At 38.2% G+C, this 17,774-nt stretch overlaps 1 protein-coding gene across 1 annotated transcript in view; it reads left to right on the top strand.

Moving 5' to 3' along the window:
- npc1 (Niemann-Pick disease, type C1) overlaps positions 1–17,152 on the top strand; it is a 42,488-nt gene extending 25,336 nt beyond the window's left edge. The window contains exons 13-25 of the mRNA XM_017702498.2: positions 2,027–2,209; positions 4,004–4,118; positions 5,029–5,156; positions 5,575–5,709; positions 5,799–5,888; positions 6,527–6,717; positions 7,741–7,856; positions 8,777–8,906; positions 9,397–9,597; positions 11,567–11,798; positions 12,725–12,838; positions 13,684–13,846; positions 15,646–17,152. Coding sequence (XP_017557987.1) covers positions 2,027–2,209; positions 4,004–4,118; positions 5,029–5,156; positions 5,575–5,709; positions 5,799–5,888; positions 6,527–6,717; positions 7,741–7,856; positions 8,777–8,906; positions 9,397–9,597; positions 11,567–11,798; positions 12,725–12,838; positions 13,684–13,846; positions 15,646–15,728 — 1,881 coding nt within the window. The 3' untranslated portion in view covers positions 15,729–17,152. The remainder of the gene's footprint in view (positions 1–2,026; positions 2,210–4,003; positions 4,119–5,028; positions 5,157–5,574; positions 5,710–5,798; positions 5,889–6,526; positions 6,718–7,740; positions 7,857–8,776; positions 8,907–9,396; positions 9,598–11,566; positions 11,799–12,724; positions 12,839–13,683; positions 13,847–15,645) is intronic.
- Positions 17,153–17,774: the final 622 nt, after the last annotated feature.

Genomic DNA, 17,774 nt, shown 5'->3' with positions numbered 1-17,774 from the left:
TGTAGATGACCCTGCCAGTCTGCAGTTATAGAAGAGGAGGGGAAAGTTCAGCTCCTCACTGCTGGGCGTATCGTATGCCCTCAAAAGGGGGGAATGCAACAGTTATTTACTATACTATCGCCAACCCGTGATTCTTCAGTGATCTGAAGCTGAAGTCAGCTGTTCGCCAGCTTCTTGTTCAGATGTTCCCGTTTCACCTTAAATGGTGTAGCTCTTCTGATGCCTGAGGTGTCAGAATGTAACTGCTCATCATTTAAGGAACAGGAAGTTTAGCTCGCTAGCTGAGACCTCGGCAGTGTTTTTTTTTTAATTTTTTTTATTTTTTTTTTTTTATAATGCTTGTTATGACCATAATGCATTGAAACCACATTAAACTAAAATAATACAGTTGTTATTGTAATTTTTTAAAAGAGAAAATAGTCACATTTGGTTGCTCGTGCAGCCATCTTGCCGTTTTTTCTTTTTTTTCTCTCCTAACATTGTTTGAAGTGTCACTGAAAAACCTCTGTTTGGAGGCCATGGAACCCTTGGAACACTTGGCCCTATAAAAATTGGGACACTCTACCCCTAGGCATGAACATGCGAAATGGAGGGGTAAGGCCTGTGGTAGGGGCAAGGGGAGAAATGGGATTGGGACTAATTATTTATCCATATCACTTTATAACATTTTTTTTTTTCTTTTGTATGAGTATGATTTCATTAATAACCATTTTGCATAAATGAAGGTTTCACTTATACTTTCTGGCTTATTTCCCAGACATATGATCTTATATTACCGACTACACAGCAATTAAATGGGTTGCCTTTAAACAAGCAGGTTTGGTCATTCTGCTGTGTGTTTTCAGCTGATGGAGAGGTTTTCTAAATAGATGAATCCACACCTGTCATTTAAATTGTTTTTTGGCTTTTGACATGGGTAGAAAACATGAGCCATATAAGGCTGTTGGGTGTCTCAAAGGCACATCTGACTGTGTCTGAAGGTTTAATATTTAAACAAAATATGTGCGCACTAGAAACACTGACTAAACAACCTAAACTTTAAGGTAATGGCAGGTTGCCGTTTGATAGAAATGGTTTCTAGGAAATTTTAAGAAAATAAAGCACGAGATTGGTCTATCAGAGAAAGAATGGTGGGATACGCATGCAAAATGATCAGACATTAGCCTAAAAAAATACTGGTACTTTCATTACCTTTCCTGTGGGTATTAATAGATGTTTCATTACCGTTCCTGGGGGAATATCATGAAGTGTGCCTTCCTCATTTCTGTTCTTCCAGCACAGAGAAGAAAATAATTTCCTCCCTAAACCCACAGATTACCAGGGAAATGTCTGATATTACCACTGTCCCCATTCCTTTGCCTTCTCCTAATTCAGAGTAAAATTCTCAGAGAGAGCGATAAAAATAAACTTTAGAAGCTCCTCTCGGCTGTGTGGATCCTTTAGAAGGCTGCAATGATCCATTTCCTTCCCAATAGCCATTAACAGCACAGTGTTTTCCAACACTTTCCACTCCAGGAACTCTGCTACGTCTGCAGGAACATAACTTCTGCATGAATGTCTAGGGCTAAACTGTTGTACAGATGGCTCTTCAAGGGTTCTTTAGTAAGGAAAATGTTTATATAGAACCGTGAACGCTCAAAGAACATTTAACATTGTTAAAGGGTTGTTTGCATCATGAAAGTGTTCTTCAGATTCGTGGAGAATGTGCTGTAGATGGTTCTAAATAGAACCTTTTTCAAGGGTTATCACATTCATGCACATTTTCCATTAATATGAACCTTTTTAGCCATGCAAAAAAATCTATGTGGAACCATTTTTGCTAAAGAAATGTGCAACCTTCATATTTTTTGAGTGTAGGCTGAATATGCAATGTTTATGTATGTAATCTAATGTATAGATGCGGCTATTACAAATAGATTGGAGACTCTTTCACCTACCGTCTTAAACAAGTGTTTGGAAGCCCCAGTCTAATGCATTCAACTATGTTAGCAGTGCAGGATTACTAATTGTTTTATGTGGGTTTCAGGTGGACTCTAAGATTTCTCTGGGAATAGCGGGGATCCTGATCGTTCTGAGCTCGGTGGCCTGCTCTTTGGGGATCTACAGCTATGCTGGTGTGCCCCTCACCCTCATTGTCATTGAAGTCATTCCCTTTCTTGTGCTCGCTGTGGGGGTGGACAACATCTTCATTATGGTGCAGGCCGTTCAGGTTGGTAGCTTGTATCTCCCCATTGTCTGACTTTGTATAGTAGCTTGGTAGCTCTTTAGCCAGAAGGATAAGATGAGAGTTCTGATTTAGGACTTTGAGGTTCTCAGTATTGTTAGTAGAAGCTGTTTCTCTCTTTTGAGCCGAAAAGGTGCATGCTGCTGCTGTCTGCTGTTGCTATTTTTTGTTTAGGTTTGCCAGTTTTGTGGGTTTAAGAAGGGTAGTTGTTGAGAATCTGCTCATCTCAGTCACGCACCCTTTCAGTTTCTCTTCTGTTTTTGTAGCCAAGTATCTGTCCGTTCTGTCAAAATAATTGCGTAATTGCTTCATGTGTGATTTAACCTGACTGCAGTTGTTAACTACAGTTGTTAGCTTCCCCAGTCATGCACTACTGTGCAAAAGTTTAGATTTTATAATTAAAAAGCTGTTTGTCTGAGCCATAAGCATTAACATTTACTACACTAACAGTAGAATAAATGCAAACAGTCAGTTGCTAATAAACATTGACAGTAAAGGAGCATGATAGTTAACTGTTTTTACTGCGTTAGACTTGTACTTTAATAGTTGCCTACAATAAACAAACTTTAAACATTGTCTTAATCACTATTTAAAATTTTATCTACTAAAATTTCGTGATTGTTATGGGCCTAGTGTCATTCGCGTCTGTGTTGTGTTCAACCTGGTTACTGAAAGAAAAACGAAACTTTTCCCTAATATTTGAGTTTTAAGTAAATTTGCTCAAATGTTACGTAATGCGGGAGTAAAGTGCTACACGTTGCATGTGTTTTTGAAGCTCTGACCTTTTCATTAGTATAATGAAATATAGTGGACTGTAGTGGGATGCCAAGTGTGAAGTGTTTTTCATAAATGCTTATGCATATACTTGGTACATCCTAGTCTATTTAAAAAAAAAAAAAAAAAAAAAAAAAAAAAAAAAAAGGTCCCACTGCTTCTTAAAAGAAATGTAGCTGCAGATCAAACGATTCTGCGTAATGCTGTCTGTCGGTGGGGGAATTTGAGGCTCTTCTTCTGATGTCGCTCCTCTCAATAAAAAGGAGGGAATGAACTACAGTTAAATACAAAATACGTTTTCAAAAATTGGCACTTTAAAAAAAAATTTTTTTCTATTTCTCTCTGTAAAATTGGACTAGGTCTGAATAGACCTTTAGTCACCTAGTCAAAAAATCTGTCTGTATTTCCGTCAAGCATTTGAATGAGGGACTGCAGGGGCCTGTGACCAAGGGGCCTCACGCAGGGCTGCAGCAGTCCTTAACTAGCAAAATATTGCTGATATGTTTTACTGATCAGCTCTTGGGATCCCCCCAGATAAATACTGGCTGATCACTGATTGCATATCTGCACCAAAAATCGCTGATACTGGTACATAGCCAGCCGCTCCTTCCATCTCTATATGGTGCAGTTGTGAACTGCAGATGTTCGTGATAATAAAAAAAAAAAAAACGTTGATGGTCAAAGTAAAATGTTATGATATTAATATGAATATTATAATATAATATTAGCCCTAAATAAAACATTTTAGGGCAACATTTGATCCAAATATCTGCCAACTAAGGTCCATTGCTACCTGGAAAAAGGTCAGCATACTGAAGAAAAGCTGAGCAGTGAACTTTTTTTCCTCCAGTTGGATGCCCTTAAGAATGAACTTGTGACCTTATCCCTTTGTGTGAGCATGAATCGGAGCTTTTGTAAACATTTCATTTCCAGGGCTGTAATGACAGCAGCGTAGAGGAAACGTCTCACTGTGAACCTCTTTTCTGTTTCACTTCCTATGAGCAGAGAGATGAGCGGATGCAGCATGAAGAGCTGCACCAACAGATAGGCCGTGTCCTTGGAGACGTGGCCCCCAGCATGCTCCTCTCCTCCATCTCTGAGACTGTGGCCTTCTTCTTAGGTGAGAGCTGTATTTCTGAACTGTGATTGGCCCCATCTGTTCCATAATAATACAGGCTATCACAGTTACTCTTAAACTTTACAATTTAGTCTTATTACGACTTCGTTTGAATAAAGTATGTAATAGTACGTCACAAAGGTATTAATGCCAATCAGTGGAACAGTCTGTAGTGTTTAGGTGTGTGTGGGAGACGTGTACATATAAGTGAGTGCTGTTAGCAGTCATAGTTCTTTTGTGCATCATTGAAAGAGAGGAAACCCACACCAGCAGGAGCTCATGAATGATGATGTAAAGCGTCCTTGGGTTTGTGAAAGGCGCTTATTATTTATTATTATTAATATGAATACACCAGTGTTTGCAGTTACAAATTTCAGAATAGGAAGTAAAATAGCTTGCTGTCTGTACTTAAGGGTTTTTTTTTTTTTGTTTGTTTGTTTTGGGTTATAATTATTAATTTAGTAAAGGAGTCTTTATTGATTATATGAAACATTTACAACCCTAAATTAAACAACTTTTGCTAATTTGTACCCTCTGTACAAACTGTACTGATGGGTATAGTGTTGCGAATGATCCACCACCCAAGTAATTCCTGCTCTGTGGGGGTCCTGTGGGGGTCCTGGCCATTGAAGAACAGGGTGAAAGTTGGCAAACAAGGCATGCATAGAAACAGATGGACAATAGTAGAACTACAAAGTGCTCCTATATGGAGCTGATAATATTAACAATGTGTGTAGATAAGGTAGTAAGGAAGTTCCTAGTTGAAGTGCTTGGTGAGTGTAGATATTGTGTGTTTAGCAAGTCAAACGAGATAAAGAATCACAACTGTGTTCTGTGAGTATCTGAGTCCTTCTGTGTATGTGAGCTCAACTTTATTTAACTTTATTTGTCTCTCTCCTCTCTCTCTCGGCAGGATCTCTCTCTCACATGCCGGCAGTGAAGACGTTCTCTTTCTTCGCTGCGCTGGCCATCCTCATTGACTTCCTTTTGCAGATCAGCTGCTTTGTCTCTCTGTTGGGTCTCGACATGAAGAGGCAGGAGGTGAGGGTCCAAAGAGGGTCCTGGCACAAGGAAATGCCAACATTTTCATTGCCAGAAAGCCTGATAATTTTTTATTAAATGTTTATTAATCCTATACATTCGTTCCTTAATGTATTTATATTCAAAAGGACAGTGGTCTACAAATATATTACATTAATGCAATTTTTACTGAATTACTTTTATTATGTACATTTTTATTAAACATAATTAATATTTTAAATAAAATGCCAAAACATAATTAAATAGATTTCTGAAGTCCTGCCATTCTGTATTAGAAGCTCTCTGTATTAAAAGCCTTTTGTGCAGTGTCATTTCCCTGCTGTAGTGCTGTTGTGCTGACCACTGTTTTAGTGATGTTATGATGCATTGGGATGTTGCAGACTGAGTAACCTGGAACTTTTTCGTCCCTGCTCTGCAGAGAAATCGCTTGGACATTCTGTGCTGCATTAAGCTGCCTGAAGGGCAGCAAGAGAAAACTGAAGGCTTGCTCTTTCGCTTCTTTAAGAAAGTCTTTGCTCCATTCGTTTTGAAGGAGTGGGTGCGCCCCCTTGTGGTAAGTCTTATCTGGTGTAGATTGACACAACAGGGCCTACTGTGTATGGCAATAAGTGCAAATGATGCAGTTTTCTGTCCTCTCCGAAGGTTGCTCTGTTCGTGGGCATGCTCTCCTTCAGCATAGCGGTCACTGACAAGGTAGAGATTGGACTGGATCAAAGGCTGTCCATGCCAGATGTAAGTCTAAATTGTTCATGTTGTGTTTAAATAATCTACACTACTGTTCAAACGTTTGGAATCACTTGTCATAACTAACTTTTTTTTTTTTCTTTCTATATGCAAGAACAGCTTATAGGTGTATAGGTAATAACCTCAAATATTACATTTTAATAAACTAGAAACCAAAACATATTTTTACATGTTTTATTCAATGTTTCCAGTATTTTAGAGCAGCAGGAAATTATAAATAATCCACTTCTTTTGAAATTTTATTGTAATTTCTTGATGTCCTTTAGCTAATCGTCACTTCTGAATCATGACCTACAGCTTTGTTAATCATTCTGGGCACTTTTTTTTTTTTTTTTTTTTTTTTTTTTTTTTTTTTTTTTTTTTTATAAATACACCTTCATGATTATTTGCTAGCATATTAAAATAATTTTATTCATTTATCTGCATTCAGATTGTTAAATGTTATTGAAAACATTTGATTCCATTGGCCAACTTAATGCTGTAAAAAGGTTGTTTGACAGCATCCAGGCTTTCAGGAATCCTCCACTGCTAATGATTTTGCTCAGTATGCTTAGTATTCTTATGATTGAACGCTGTGTTCAGTCATGTTTTTAAGGCTTCCTGGTTTTACTGTGTCTTTCCTGCAGGACTCATACGTTTTAGACTATTTTGGAAATCTGACCGAGTACCTCCACACGGGGCCCCCTGTCTACTTTGTGGTGCGGGAAGGCCATGATTACCGCACCTCATATGGCCAAAACCAAGTGTGTGGTGGAGTGGGGTGCAACAACGACTCTCTCGTCCAGCAGGTCTACACAGCCTCCCTCATGAGCGACTAGTGAGTGACCCTGACTTTGCAGTAGTCAATGCTTAGCTTGCACACATTTTGGTCTTCAAGTTCATGTGTTCTGACATTTTTTGCCTGTAACTGTGAAATAAAAAAATGGTAAAAAAAATATAAGGCTTTTAATGTTTAGAATAAAAATGTATTGAAAAGGTAATGCCGTCCTTTACTTATGGTGTTCTTGAGAACCCGGAAGCTGAAGTGTCAGCATTACTTTAAAAACATTTGATAATTTAACGTAGCTAATCATGTTATGTATGTAGTAGTGTTAAGTAGAGCAGGGTTTCTCAACCACTGGGCCGTGGACTTAGGAATGGGCATCTCAGCTGTTCACTTGCGAGTGACTGTTGTTAAAAATGATGTTGTAGAAAATTCCACTTAATTTGCCACCATCCTGATGATTTTTAATGTCCGTTGATACATGGTGCCAATTTAAGGGGTAGGTTGTCAAACATTTGTTGGAAATTTCTCAAAAATAAAGTTGTTTTGTTTCTCTGTGGGCCTTCATGCTTTGTAGTGATGAATAAGTGGGCCTTAAGGTGGAAAAGATTGAGAACCCCTGAAGCAAAGTAACATGCCACCATTCCAAAATCATCAATTATAGACTTTTTATTGATGGCATGAAGTACTAATAAAAGGCCTTTTGCTTGCTGGATAAGGGTGAGGTTGATGTTGAGAAACTGTCAACAGTGGTGTTAGAATACAGGTTCACCAGTTTTTATTGATCTGTACCTTCCAGATGATTACTTCTTTGTTATAATGTCCATGAATGGGAAAATACAGGCTGCAGTCCTCAATTTACTCCAGTTATTAACATTCTGAGACTCAGGAAACAGGATATCTGACAGATAACCAAACATTATCGCTGTCGTTAGAAATGAGTAAGGCTGTATTAATCTCAATCATTTGTGAAGCTATTGTCAGTTTTAGTAATGACTGTTGTGTTGGTGAGGCTACTTTGAATGGACATAACTTGTTCACTGATGAGCCCTCTATTGTAACTTGTGTATCTGTCAGCTCCAAGATCAGCACAACGCCCTCCTCCTGGTTGGATGACTACTTTGACTGGGTGAAGCCTCAATCGACCTGCTGCCGATACTACAATGCCACTGGAGCCTTCTGCAACGCCTCAGGTAAACCATTAGCCACAGAGTCCACAAGACCTTCACACACAGTTTCCAGAGTTCACTTGCCCACCTCTGTATGGAGTCTGAGTGTCTAATCCCCTCTGCTCCAAAGTTCTTCAAATCCATTATTGAGTGTTACTTATATGTTAACCTTATCTGAGTATTACTATGCTCTGGTAGGGGCCACGATAAAACAGGGGTGCTCAGAACCCTAAACCTTTTTGTTGTGGAGAGTTTTGGCAGTAGTGGAGGAGAGGAACACCAACCCTGCTTACATTGTTTGCACCATCAGTCAAACAAGTTTGTCGCAGGTTTGAAGTAAACTTTATCCACTCTAGCCAGCAACTCTTTTACCTGTGGTCCAAGAGCTGCTCTCAGTGCTGCTTTCCATGATGGCAAAACGGTGAACTAACCGAATGAAATGGATCAATAAAGTGATTATTTTACTTCTGTTACACTCTTTGTCCAGATACATGACTCCGAAATGCTGTAGAAGTGACAGTAGTGACCGATAGAAGCAGCTGGACCTACTACATTATTGGCGCCAGCTGGATAAGTTTTGGCGTTCAATAACAAACACATAAAATAATAGTTCATTATAAAATGTATATATTGTTTTAAATAGTAGAAGTCTTGAAACATTAAAATTTGTATTTTGATCCAAAATAGTCTAGGCTTCTCTGTTTTTATTACATTAAAACGTTACTTTTCTTTTCAAAGGCTGTTCTGTGGCAAGGAGTCTGATCATTTCAACATATGATTAAAAAAATAAATAAATAAAATGCTAATAATAAGGATAATGTTTAAATGTCTTAAATATCTCTGTCAGATAACCCAGCCCAGAATCTGTTGCAATGAGTTTTATGATGTGTATTATATTTTGCTGTGTCTCTAATTCAGTCTACATTTTTATGTTTGTGTTGCAGTGGTGGATCCTTCCTGTGTGCGCTGCAGGCCTATGACTCCTAGTGGCAAACAGAGGCCTAATGGCACCGAGTTCATGAAGTTCCTTCCAATGTTCCTGTCTGATAACCCCAACATCAAGTGTGGAAAAGGGTGTGTATGAGTTTAGCAGTATTATTGGTTAATAAAGAATTCTCACAAGGTTTTGTATGCAATTAAAATTGCAGACCAGAGTCTTCTTGAGTGTTTATAGTGAGTGCTTCAGTTGTGACCCACGTTTGTGCATCTCTGAAGGTCTGAAAGTCTGTGTAGAATTTGCTCCTGCGGATGAGCGTCATAGTCAAGTATTCAGTTTAATTAAGTTTTAGGTGTGCAGCACTTTCTAGAGTAGAAGCCGTCACCAAGATCCTATACAGAAATCCAAGTCCAAGCCCACAAATTAAGTGCAGTATCACAGAGATTGGCTGTAGTTAGTGTCATCTAACCTGCATGCCTGCATACTATCAACAGATATTTAAACTTGCTCTGTTCTTGTTGCTGCATTCATATAGAATGAAAACCTGTTGAAGCTAATGGTCTAAGCAATCTCAGCCTATCTTAATGAGTTTAAAGTGATAATGAATGTCAATGTTGTCCTTTGTAGAGGTCATGCTGCATACAGTACTGCTGTGGTACTGAAGGATAATAACACCAATGTGGGGGCCACCTACTTCATGAGCTACCACACCATCCTGAAGACATCTTCTGACTTCATTGACGCCATAAAGATTGCTCGGGAACTGGCTTACAATATCTCTGTTTCCATGGGGCTAGAGAACAAAACCCACTTTGTCTTCCCCTACAGGTAAGGCTTTCTCATAGCAAAAATATTGTTATTTATTTAAAAGTCCACTCTTTGCCTTTATACAAGTCTGTTGGTGTGAGGGTGAGTTATGGTCTGGTTTTGTTGGTCTGTGTAAAATATATTCTAATCATAAAGCATTAAGTTCTCTTTTCAGACCCTGAGAGATGGTTTGCTTGACTTTTCAAAACATGGTTTCTCTGCAGAAATGGTATTCAAAGTTCAGGCAGTAAGAGGTCGTCCCTGGTGAACCATTTGTCATAAGAATTGTGCAAGTTGTGGCATGTGTATAAAACGATGCCCAGGGCAAAGAAATTGCTCTCATTCTGCACTTCGTTATGGAACGTTCCCTTTTTTTCTGTGTTTGCCGTGGGGCAAAGATCTTAAAAGTCCAGCAAGCTTATGTTTTCAAGACTAGTTCTGTATTTAACGGTGTGCTTTGACTTAGGCAATTTGCAGTGTGTGTGTGTGTGTGTGTGTGTGTGTGTGTGTGCGCGCGCGTGTGCGCGTGTGTGTGTGTTTATTTATTTTTTCCCCTGTCATTTCCTCCTCTGTGGCACCATTTATTAGGGTGATTTTGTATGCTAATGACCACTGCTCTCCTTGGCTGTCTCAGAGGAAGGGTCAGGCTGAGGGGTGTGGCCTCATTGCAGAGCTCCACTCTGGCTGCAGCATAAAGAGATCATACATGTTCAACTTCTAAAGCTTGTTTACCCTAAAAGAGCAGATACATTCACAAAATAATGTACCTGTACCAGAAAGCATGTCATTAAACTCCACTGTTTAATACAGAAATCTTGTAATTCACTTGTAAGTAGCTCCACCACTGAGATAATGCTAATTTCTGCAAACTTGGTAATGGGGATTTGCCTGTTACATTAGCATCAAGCTAACTGTGTTGAATGCTTACAGTTTATCATAGCATTGTAGATTAAACATGTATTTGAAGCTCATAACAGCCATTCAAGTAACATTTATTCTTTACTTTGAATGTTACAGTTTGGATATTGATTTAAACTCGAAGCCTGTCTCTGAATATTACTGCAGCCTTTTAGTTTAGCTACATGTCCCAGCTTGCTCTACTGAGGACAGAAAATGGACCAGTTAGCCCACAAAGAGCCTGTTCATATCAATAACGAAGAGTCTGGTATGTGTCAGTAACACAGAAGTTTAAAGGCTGTGATATGTGACATGACATCACGGTGTTACACTGTCCTGTCTGTCAGAAATGTGAAATGGCAGCTATGGGGGTAAAAGGCTAGATAAGTTGGCGTGGTTGATTGAGTGGGATGGGACATTTTACTAGATGGGATACAGCTTCAATAAGTAATTCCTTACAGCCTATAAAATTACATGCATTCCATTAGAAAATAAAAACACTAAAAACAGAAGCTTCACATTTTAGGTTCTCAAATGGTTGATTGAGGGACAAGTAGATGGTAAGCTGTAATATACTGAGTTTGTTTAAAAAAACAAAACAGAATTCACACCTTTTTATGGAAAAATGTAATGAATTAACAAATTAATTTCAGGTTAACTCTCTAAATTTGTCTTTTGAAACCGTAGCTTCTGTGAGCAAAATAAGGAAACTACAAGATGTTTATAGTAAAGTACAATGTTACCATTTACACTGTAACATATGTGAATTGGCAAAGAAAATACAGTTTCATCTACTATGTCTCCTTTAAAAAAAAATAGTACGTTGAAATCTTTATACCTGATGTTTATTTTACTCTTAGTACTGGAAACGAAAAGTTTTTTTTTGTTAACTGCTACCATTTTAGTTATTAATTTAGGAAATGTACCATTTTGAAAGTAAATTTAAAAATGAGCATGTTTAATGCAACGCCAAAGTTGCACCAAAAAACAACCCACTCACTTTTTTTTTTTTTTTTTTTTCCTTTCTGATTTTTCTACTTACTCTTATTTATTTCTGATTTTTGTTCTTTCTCCTTTCTGTCTCCCTTTGCAGTGTGTTCTATGTGTTCTACGAACAGTACCTCAGCATCGCCCACGACACGGCACTTAACCTCTCTATGTGTTTGGTGGCTATCTTTGTGGTCACCACAGTACTCCTGGGCTTCGAGCTGTGGTCAGCCGTGCTGGTATCGCTCACCATCGCAATGATCGTGGTCAACATGTTTGGAGTCATGTGGCTGTGGGGCATCAGCCTCAACGCCATCTCCCTTGTAAACCTGGTCATGGTGAGTAGAAAGAACACTGCTGTTGGGCAGTTTTGTCCTCTGTCTGTGCATTATTGTGACTTAACAGCCGAAAGGAGGAGGCATGAATCAGCAAACGCCTGTTTTTAAATAGCTTCTCAAATTATTCAGCTACACTTTGAAGCTTTATTCATTTTTAAAGTTTACAATAAGTCATATTTACTGTGACAGAAGCACATCCTGGACATTCCTGGAATGTCATCATTCCTGGAACATCCTGGAATTAGGCAGAAATTAACCGAATTCCATTTGCCAAATGTAGTCTCCTCTTCAGAGTCTGACCAAAACGAAGTGAGCCATAAAACTGCAGCAATATCAAGTTCAGCTCAGTTTTGTCCATTTTTACCAGATCAGTATTGTTGTTTTGTTCCAGCCAGTCTGTAAAGCATCTTGCAGCCCATTTTGTTGGGCGAATTGTATTGGGTTCATTTCTGGCTGATTCCAGGTTGTTTAGCTGTTCTTCCGTCACAGCTGCCGACTGAAAAGCTGCTCAGTGGTGACAACAGTTTGGGAATTTAGTGTCGTCTCATCTTCAGAGTCTGATCAAATCAGCTGTCGGTCAGATGTGATCTTAAGTGTCCGTTTTCTGTTTGTGGCAAAATAAAAAGTAAAAACGTTCAAATGGCTCCTACAGCTATCAAAGTCTTTTCTTAGCAATGGTGTGAGCGGAGTGATTGTACAATAGTTAGTTCCGGCTATTTACATTGTTTTTTTTTTTGTTTTTTTTTTTTTTTTTTTTTCCTCCCCTCCACACAATGTTTGCCAGCAACGTTAGCCTTGCAGCTCCAGTGCTCCTAAACTAAAAAAGCAAAATGTCTTGGTTGATCTGCTGCATCTGGGAAGTCTACATTTGATTTGTCACCAATCTATTCATCTAAAGTTTATTTTTATTGTGTGTGTGATTTTAGAGCTGTGGTATATCAGTTGAGTTCTGCAGTCACATCGTGAGGGCGTTCTCCATCAGTACTAAGAGCACCCGGGTGGAGCGGGCTGAGGAGGCTCTGGCACACATGGGCAGCTCTGTAAGTGACCGGTTTACTAGCTGACTGGAAACTATTGAAAATCTCAAATGAATCAGCATGAAGCAGTTCACCTGATTTACTTGATGCTGTTTCCCATGTATACTACTGTTTAAATGTTTGGAATCAAACATGTCAACATTTTTTGTTAGAGTGCAAGTTTAAATATTATAAACTAGGCAATAAAATGTCTACATGAAACATGTATTTGTATTTGAGGAATAAGTTATTAAATGATAAATATGTCTGCAGTTAAACATATTTATCTGCCTCAGTTAGATCACTATGTTTGAAATACGAGGCATTCTGGATGTTCGTTACTTTACCTTCATTCTTTTTCTTACATAGCTCGTGAAATTGTGATGCTTGTCTGCTACACTCTTAGCAAAGAGGGCTCTATGTAGTTCTAAGAAATGTTCTCTGACTTGTAACAACTTTGTAAGCCTTATTGGTGCTAAATATTTTTTAAAAGTTTATTTAAAGAACTGTATACTACAGGTTTTCCATTATAGACAAGAACCATTCAAGCATGAAAAAAATTTGCAACAATAGAACTATAGAAGAACCCTTTTGGGAGCTACATAGAACCCTTTTTGAAAAGGTTCTATATAAAACTATTTACAGCGCATTCTCAATCAGTCTGAAGAACCCTTTCGTGCTGCACACTAATCATGCAAAGCGTTCTTTGAGAACCATTTTATTTACTAAAGAACCCTTGAAGAACCATCTGAGTGTAGTGCATAAGGAGACTTTATGAATAATCGTCTTACTTTAATATGTACGTTTATTTGTGTTAAGGGTATTTGAGACCTTCTAATGGATGTTCTGTTGTCGGCCTCTGCCTTTAGGTGTTCAGTGGCATCATGCTAACCAAGTTTGGTGGGATTCTGATCCTGGCCCTGTCCAAATCCCAGATCTTCCAAGTCTTCTACTTCCGCATGTATTTGGCCATCGTGCTGCTGGGAGCGACTCATGGCCTCATCTTTCTGCCTGTGCTCCTTAGCTATGCAGGTACAGGGCCTATCACTGTTTATTCCACCCCTGCGCTTTGAGGGTGTCTCACATCTCCATGATTAATGTCTTGGGTGGGTCGTGTAGTGTGAATTCAAATCTTTGAATGGTTGTCTGACACTTAAATAGCTCAGTTTCTTTGCATTATGTTAATAATAATATTATAATTCAGTCTTGCCTAGGTGCATGCTTTGTATCCATGAATATAAAATAACAAACAGCAGAAAAATTCAAGCTTGCTTTAATACCAGAAGTGACATGGCCAGCAAGGTGTAAACATGACTATCTTGTATGAAAATGCTTCTAGTGGCATGGCACTTACATCAAGCATCAAAAATGGACTTAATATTTCACTTTGTGTATGCATGCTCACTTTTGATATGCTGTATTAAGTATATAAACTTAAGATGGCATAGCAAATCTTACAGTCCCACAAAAAAGTTGGGACAGCAGGAAAACGGTAAATAAAAACAGACCGCAATCATTTGCAAATACTCTTTGACCTGTACTCAACTGTATTCAAGAGCCCAAGGACAAGATATTTAATGTTTTCAGCTAATTTACTAATTTTTGGGGTTTTTTTTTTTTTTGAGTTTATACACTTATTCATAATTTGATGTCTGCTACATCTTCCAAAAAAGTCAGGACATGGACAGGAGCATTTTTATCCTGCATAGCTGAGTCTAAACCTGCATTTGTACATGTAGCGACGAACTGTGTTTAATGACGTGAGTTTTCTGAAGTATTCCTCAGCCCCTGTGGTTTTATTCATTGCAGAAGCATGTTGGCTTTCAACACAGTGTTGTCTGAGGAATCAGTGGTCATAGGCATTCAGTATTGGTCTTCAGCCTTGTCCTTTATGCACAGAGATTCCTCCGGATTCTCTGACTCTTTAAATAATGTTACGGACTGTAGATGGGGAAATGCCTACATTTCTGGACATCATGCGTTGACAATGTTCTTAAACTGTTTGACTGTTTGCACAAAGCCTTTTGTCAGTACTTCTTATTTATACCCAATCATCATCGCATCAGTTGTTAGATATTTATCTGTTTACTTCTGGAAAGTTATAAAACAGGTCTTTTTAATCGTTCCATGAACTATCCAGACTTACATTTATCCCATCCCAGCTTTTTTTTTGTGTTGTAGGCATCACATTTAGAATTGGCACATATTTACAAAAATCAGTAACGTTGATCGGGTTACATATTAGATATATCTTCTTTGTGCTGTTTTTGATTAAAAACGTTTATAATTCCCTGCTTTCTGTTTTTAATTTGGCTTTTGTCTATTGTCCTAACTTTTTTTGCATGTTACATTTGGCATATTCTCAATATCTTGTTACTTTCTTTATGTGGTCAATATCATTGTGTATGCTGCCACTGAATATTTGCGTACAACCTCATTTCAACAGAATAGTAGGGAAATAAATAAATAAATAAGCATGCACAATTTCCCCCTTATCCCAAATGTAGTCGACTTGTAGGCCATCAAGAAGCCTGAACTTCCTTGCAAGTTAGTTAAAGCTAACATGGCGCATATAAAACAGACAAAATTTAGGCTTCACAATGACTGGAAACTTTTAGCTACATGACCTACTTCCATCCTTATTTATGCATAACTATGTTACTCAGTGTCCGAAACCAAATTTGAGTGAGTAAAGATTGTGTTCTCCAAACTGTTCCTTCAAAACTACAGCATGTGACTCGAAAATGGCTCAAAAAGAATAACCTCAGAAAAATACGTTACCATAAGAAGATTTGCGACTGAACCGTTTCACTGTGTTCTCTCTTCTACAGGCCCATCGGTTAATAAAGCTAAAGTGATGACCACCCGCAGCAGGTTCTCCGGAACCGAGCGTGAGCGTCTGCTTAATGACTAGCTGCTTTGGGGAAGCTGGAACACCAAACCACAAGGGATTGCGCGGGTACAATGACCTCACATGGCCACACACACTAACACGCACACCTCAGCTAAGAGACCCTAACTCAGGACCCCTGTTTGGGAGTGAAAAAAAAAAATAGTAATAATACTGTGTGATCTTCCACACTGGGAACTAGTGTTCATCCTGGGTTTTTAGCATTGGCTGTTTTTTTTTTGTTTTTTTTTTGTTTGCAGGACGTGCGACAGAAGCTGCATTCACTTTTGAATAAGCACACTAACGTGCGTTCTTGCGAGTGAAACAGTTCCAGACTCTTAGTATGCAAAACTATAAGCTTGAATACCATTTTATACATACAGCCATGTAGTAAACATATAATGCCAGCCAGAAATCTATTAATATTTTTTTTTGTACTCGTATAAGAAAATGCATCTCAAATGACTAAATTATTTATTTGTGTGAACATTTATATTTTGTTGGTATAACTGCATTAGAATGTAATGAATTGTCAAAAGAGCATTTAACGTCAGAGCGGTTAATGCACTTCTGCGAATTTCCATGAAGTCTTATGTTGATACTTTAAATGACAGTACATGAAGAGTGAACTCTACTCACAGGGTGTTGGCAGACTTATTCTGTTGGGGGAGATTTATTCACTAATGTTTTGGGATTTTTTCTACTTAACTGTTGTTTACTCATGTACAGAAGTGTTGTCGAAAGGAAATGGCAAGAAAGGAACAACTGGTGCTCCTTCAAAGGGGTCCGCGTCCTAAACTGAGCAGTTTTCTTTTCAAAAGTGGGTCATTTTAGCCCGGTGTGGCACTGGACTTCAATCCATGGTTTCATGATTTGGCCTATTTTTAGCTCGGTCACTGTGCAGTGCTGGGTCTATACCTCAGTGGAATGTAGTAGGAGAAATTTAGGGTTAATGTTAATCTAAATGGGTTGAATCTGAGCAACTGTAACCTGTTTACGAGGCATCCAGAGTGGCTAATCTAGCAGCCAGCTTATAAACGCTGCAGGACAAAGTGAATCAATTATATAAACATGCATGTTCTACACAACCAAGAACAGCTTGTGGCCACCTGTGGTTGTGTCTATGTATTTTTTTTTTTTTTTTTTTTTTTTTTTTTTTTTTTTTGGTTATTATTATTATTAATCCTGTGTAATTTAGCATGGAATACCATGGAGCACATTGTTGTTCTTAGCATTGAATCACAAAGTGTTCTGCGAGGAGATCTGAGGTTTGAGGTGTTTTGAAAAATATGACTTACTGGCACAACAAAGGGTGGAAGTTTTTTAAACCATTTTAATGTCGAAATTTGTAACCGTTGTTCATGTCTGCATTCCATGGTGGAGAATACGGTCTGATATGTGTATGAATATTTTTTTTTTTGGAATAAAAGAGTGCTACTAATTTGTAATTCATGCGTTCAGTTGCCATCATTATTGCCAAATTAGTCAAGCTACATAAGTCTTCATGATGACAAATAAGGGTGATAATATAAAAAATTATGAAAAATATGATGTGCATTTTTGTATCTGCAACAATGTATTAAATGTGTTTTTAGTTTTATAGCTTTTGTAATGTTATGAATTCATTTTAGACAGGACCTTTTATCTCTTTTCCACTCCAAAAAAGGTCAGGTGGTGCAACCACACAAATTTAAGTCTTTCTATTTAAAGTTTTCACTACTGAAATGCAAAGTAATCTTTGTACTTGGACATGCTTGCTCGTGAATGATGGCCTCACATGGCCACACACACACCAACACACTTCCCTCCCCCCCCTCCCCCCCCCCCACCCAATATTTGTGAAAGGGCTACTGACCTTGGCATTGCGTGCTGAAGGTCACTTGGATGTCAGAATAAAATTCCTTTGTTGGTTATGTCATGTGACATTTGAGGAAATCAGAATTTATTGGTTTGCAATTATTTGACCTTTTTTAGTAATTTTTTTACAGTATATGTTACATTGCATGTGCACAAGTGTGTGTGTGTGTGTGTGTGTGTGTGTGTGTGTATATCTATATATATATATATATA

This window comes from Pygocentrus nattereri, chromosome 19 (genome assembly GCF_015220715.1).
Source record: "Pygocentrus nattereri isolate fPygNat1 chromosome 19, fPygNat1.pri, whole genome shotgun sequence".
Taxonomy (NCBI): domain Eukaryota; kingdom Metazoa; phylum Chordata; class Actinopteri; order Characiformes; family Serrasalmidae; genus Pygocentrus; species Pygocentrus nattereri.
Note: the sequence above shows the minus strand (reverse complement) of the source record. Positions and strands in the feature narration are given on the sequence as shown.